The following is a 5,000-nucleotide window of genomic DNA, read 5'->3' as shown; positions in this document are numbered from 1 at the left end:
CAAAGCACAGCACACCAAAACCGCCTCACAACCTCCTCTACATTCCTGTCCAATATGAAAGAGCTGCGGCCCTCTTGATATTGAATGAGTTTGGAAGAAGAGTTCTTTGAAGTTCCAGGTCTGGTAAAGGAGGATTATGCTCGTATTCCAGACAGCGGCTCTGTTTCAGTGTCCATCCTGGCAGACTGCTGACAGCAGAATGGCTAAGCAACACATGGCTTCAACCCAATTGGTACTGTATGCCAGTGTAGATACCAGAATATAGCCTGTGTGTGTGTGTGTGTGTGTGTGTGTGTGCGCGTGCATATGTGCGTGTGTGTGCATATGCATGTCTGTGTGTGTGTGTGTGTGTATCTGTGTGTGAGAGAGAGAGTTTGTGTGTGTGTGTGTGTATCTGTGTGTGTGTGTGTGTGTGTGTGTGTGTGTGTGTATCTGTGTATGAGAGAGAGAGTTTGTGTGTATGTGCGTATGCATGTCTGTGTGTGTGTGTGTGTGTGTGTGTGTGTGTGTGTGTGTGTGTGTGTGTGTGTGTGTGTATCTGTGTATGAGAGAGAGAGTTTGTGTGTGTGTGTGTGTATCTGTGTGTGTGTGTGTGTGTGTGTGTGTGTGTGTGTGTGTGTGTGTGTGTATCTGTGTGAGAGAGAGAGAGTTTGTGTGTGTGTGTGTTTTATGCCCACTCACCCCGTAGTAGAGGTTCTTGGCCAGGGTGTGTACCAGCACCAGCTTCCCGGTGGCAGCGGCCCCGTACAGACAGATGGAGGCGTAGAAGTGGTTATACCAGAACATGGAGCGGCCCATCAGAGACACCAGCAGGGCCACGATCAGGACCGACAGCACCGTCACCAGCCAGCTCAGCACCACCACCCCCGTGGCGTAGGCCAGCTCCCGCACATAACGACCCCCTGGGACACACACACACACACACACAGACAGACGGACACACACACACACACACACACACACACACACACACAGACAGACAGACAGACAGACAGACAGACAGACACGTACATGCAGATGGATGGACAGACAACGGACAAACAAACAAACACACACACACACACACACACACACACACACACACACACACACAGATAGTCGTCAGCTTCACACCACTTCAGAGAGAAAGACCTCGTTCCCCTTGATTAATAAGTCAACTACTCTACACTCTTCTTCAACTAACACAACACACAGCTGAGGCTCTGTCTCCTTACTACAGAGTTACCTCACACTGACCCTGAGTTACCTCACACTGACCCTGAGTTACCTCACACTGACCCTGAGTTACATCACACTGACCCTGAGTTACCTCACACTGACCCTGAGTTACCTCACACTGACCCTGAGTTACCTCACACTGACCCTGTGTTACATCACATTGACTCTGAATCTGTCATTTGTTTACATCCCCTGCCTGTGTAAAGTGCAAGCGTTGTGTAAAAGTGTCGCGGGTGCAGGCTGTCCGGGCACCTACCCACATTGCGAGGCAAGGAGGCCTTCTTGAGCAAGTAGAGGAAGGTTGCCATGGCGACCAGGTAGTTGAGGATGGTGCCCACGCGCGCCGGGTACGCCACCACCACCACGCCCAGCAGGTCGAAGAACACCATGTTGCCGTGGCGATACTCTGAGGAGTCGGCCAGCTCCTTGGACTGGACCAGGTGCTTCAGCACGGCCAGGATGTTGTCACCTGACAGGACACACGGAAGAGGAGGAGGAGGTGGAGGTTAAAGGTCATTCAGGAGATGGACTTGTCTCCTATGTGTGTCAAGGTCATATGACTGTTTCATCGGTATGAGTTCCACCCGTCCTTCGGACGAGACGTTTAAACCGTTAAAGAGTCGTTAAAGATCCCATGGCACTTGGGATCGCAAGAGTAGGAAGTACTATCATGGCCACCTAATCATCTCCTGCTTTCTATTGGCTCACTCATCCCCTCTCCTCTCCTCTCTCCTGCAACTCTTCCTCAGGTCGTTGCTGCAAAAGAGAACATGTTCTCAGTCACCTGGTCTCACCTGGTCACCAGAAATAGAATGATCTGATAGCATTAACAGTAGTCCGGCTGCATGGCCTCGCCCTGGGTAACTGACCAGAGGGTTTGCCAGACCAACACCCAGCTAAATCAGACTGCTGTACTGCTGTACAGTCGAAAAGTATCTGAAATCAATACTTTGAGCCTGTCTGTCTGGGGTGCCAGATGGGAAAGGTTTTGCATTTTTGAGACTATTCCATTGGTTCCAACTGTGACAGGCAATCGATCAACGAATTACCCGATCAATGATTTTCAAATACTATATGAGCCAAGGTCTGAGTGCCGGGGGTGTTCTCGGGTGTGTTGTGTGTCGTTCTGTAGAAGTAGCTTTCAATAAAGAAACAAACAAAAACACAGTACGGAAAAAAATACAAAAGAAGTGTTGAGTGTTCTATTCCCTTGCATAACATTAGTGTGTCTGTGTAACATGGCTGTAAGTGAAGGGTGGGTTATGTGGAGCTGTCCGGTCCCCTGCTGTGGGATATGAATGATCTCACTATGCTGCAGCTTCCCCCTCCGCTTGACAGCACCAGAAGAATGAGAACAGTCGCGCTCTCTGAACGGTCAAGCTGCACAAAGACCCATTGTTCCTCTCTCATGTCTGATACCTCCACTCTCCACAGCCACACAGAATTTAAACATTAAAGCTACGGTATGCTTTCATCTGGGCATAATAGGCTTGTCCTCCCTCTGTGTGAAAGCCAAGCCGCCCAGGATAGAAATCATTCGGTTCTTGGCTCTTTAAATCTCCCTAATCCCCCCCCCCCACCCCCAACCCCCGTCTCGAGATTCACAATGACAGAGCAGATTGCGAAAAGAAGAAGTCATTTCATATGACACACTGTAAAAGCCCCTGATGAGTTGACACAAAAACATTTCAAGTTCATAAATAAATGAAAGAAAACCCCACACTTGTTAAGAATTACTTTGACTAATTGAAGGCATACTCGCAGCTGTGGCCCTAAAGCACTCTAAAGACGTGTTCTGGAAGAGTTGAGCACGTCATTCCCGCTCTCTACCGAGATTATATTTATACATTTATGAGGTTTTATTGCAGTTTTACAGCGTGTTTATGCTCCACCTCTGTCTGGCGCGAGGCAGCTGTGCTAAGCTAAGCTACGCTAAGCTAAAGCCTCGGAGCAGACGCTGGTGAACCAGCAGGGGCGAGGAGGAGGAGGAGGAGGAGGAGGAGGAAGAGGAGGAGGAGGAGGAAGATGAGTTACTGTTGAGACCAAGGTGGACGGATAATAAATCATTACCATGGTGGACGGTCCAGTACGTTCACGCAGTCTATCAGTACCTTCTGTTCCTGCTCCACTTACTTCTCCTCAGCAGTAAAAATAGCCTCCCAGCCAGACTAGGAATAATTTATGGCCGTCTTTAAGGGCCTCCGCTCCTGGCTTGGTTTAACCCCTGTAGTGTTTTAGGGAGATGTTTCTGTTACCTGGGAGGGATTAGACCAGACTGCTTGCCTAATGCTTGGCTAAGGAGGAAGGGGGTCTGGCGTGCAGCTGTAGGGAGCGTTGATAGAGGAGGTGTGTGGGGAGTGGTGGAGGGGGGGGGGCGTCCGGGATGGGCCTTCTATAAAGGGTATGTGTGCTTGTCTGAGGTGCCCACTGGAGAGGACAGGGAGGTCGGTCTGTCTGTCTGAGGTGCCCACTGGAGAGGACAGGGAGGTCTGTCTGTCTGTCTGTCTGAGGTGCCCACTGGAGAGGACAGGGAGGTCTGTCTGTCTGTCTGAGGCAAGTCTGACTGTCTGGCATGAAAAATGTGACGATGCCAGAGAGGGAACGTTCTTCATGTGGTCATGGTGTTCATGTGTGTCAATTGTATTGTATAAATAACAGTGTACTAAATGATGAACGTGATTCGTGATTAATTACAACCGTTGACTTTGCTGCTGTTAAAGCAAACATCTAAGTCAATTGCTAATGTTAATGTTGAATAAATAACGATAATGTTAAACACAGACTTGAGTTAACTGTCGAGGCGAGTCGTTAACCGAGGTGAGTGTTTGAGTGTGGGAATTCCTCCGGTCTGGATAATGAGTTTACTAGAGCGAGTGGCAGCATGTCTGAGCAGCGTGTCTGAGCAGGGTGTCTGAGCAGGGCGCTGGGGCGCTGGGGCGTTGGGGCGTTGGAGCGAGGCTGGTGAGAAATGTACAACGCTTGTCTGGAGTGAGGGAGGGTGATGTAGAGTGTTAGTCTGGAGTGAGGGAGGGTGATGTAGAGTGTTAGTCTGGAGTGAGGGAGGGTGATGTAGAGTGTTAGTCTGGAGTGAGGGAGGGTGATAGGGAGGGTAGAGTGTTAGTCTGGAGTGAGGGAGGGTGATAGGGAGGGTAGAGTGTTAGTCTGGAGTCTAAGTGGTGGACCATAAGCAGCAGCGTCTCTGGACTCACCGGCCCTCTGGATGGAGTCTGTCAGGATCCTGTCAGGGGTGTCGTACTTGGTGTGGTAGATGAAGCCGTTCTCAATGAAGGCTAGATCAATGCCTACACACACACACACACACACACACACACACACACACACACACACACACACACACACACACACACACACACACACACACACACACACACACACAAGGGTCAGACAAGTTAAGACAAGAGGCAGTCTAACGGCAGTCAAAAGCAGCCATGACGACCCACAGTTTGAGAGTGGATGGATCTTCACGGTCTCCGGTACCTGGAATATTTCCAAAGTCCCTGTAGATGCGGAAGTCTGTGTCGGACGGGATCACGCCGCTCTGGAAGACTTCCTGTCCCACCACGGAGGCGAAGGGGTGTTTGGCTGCATGGACGTAGGCCTGGACCAACCAGGGGTTCTCAGGGCCTGGGAGACAAGGGCAACTCAAACTCTAAACAGAAGAATCAGCTGTTCCAAACACGAAGTTTTAAGATGTTATAACTCAAATTCTAAACAGAAGAATCAGCTGTTCCAAACACGAAGTTTGAAGATGCTACAACTCA

General features: G+C 49.9%; 1 protein-coding gene across 1 annotated transcript in view; it reads right to left on the bottom strand.

The window, feature by feature from the left end:
• Positions 1–5,000, bottom strand: part of ermp1 (endoplasmic reticulum metallopeptidase 1) — a 19,257-nt gene that overhangs the window by 8,033 nt on the left and 6,224 nt on the right. Inside the window, exons 5-8 of the mRNA XM_083669579.1 lie at positions 4,717–4,863; positions 4,428–4,520; positions 1,475–1,687; positions 682–902 (exon numbers count right to left, since the gene is read on the bottom strand). Of these exons, the coding sequence (XP_083525705.1) occupies positions 682–902; positions 1,475–1,687; positions 4,428–4,520; positions 4,717–4,863 (674 nt within the window). The remainder of the gene's footprint in view (positions 1–681; positions 903–1,474; positions 1,688–4,427; positions 4,521–4,716; positions 4,864–5,000) is intronic.

This window comes from Argentina silus (assembly GCF_951799395.1).
Source record: "Argentina silus genome assembly, chromosome: 5".
NCBI lineage: Eukaryota > Metazoa > Chordata > Actinopteri > Argentiniformes > Argentinidae > Argentina > Argentina silus.
This window is presented reverse-complemented; position numbering and strand designations above follow the sequence as displayed.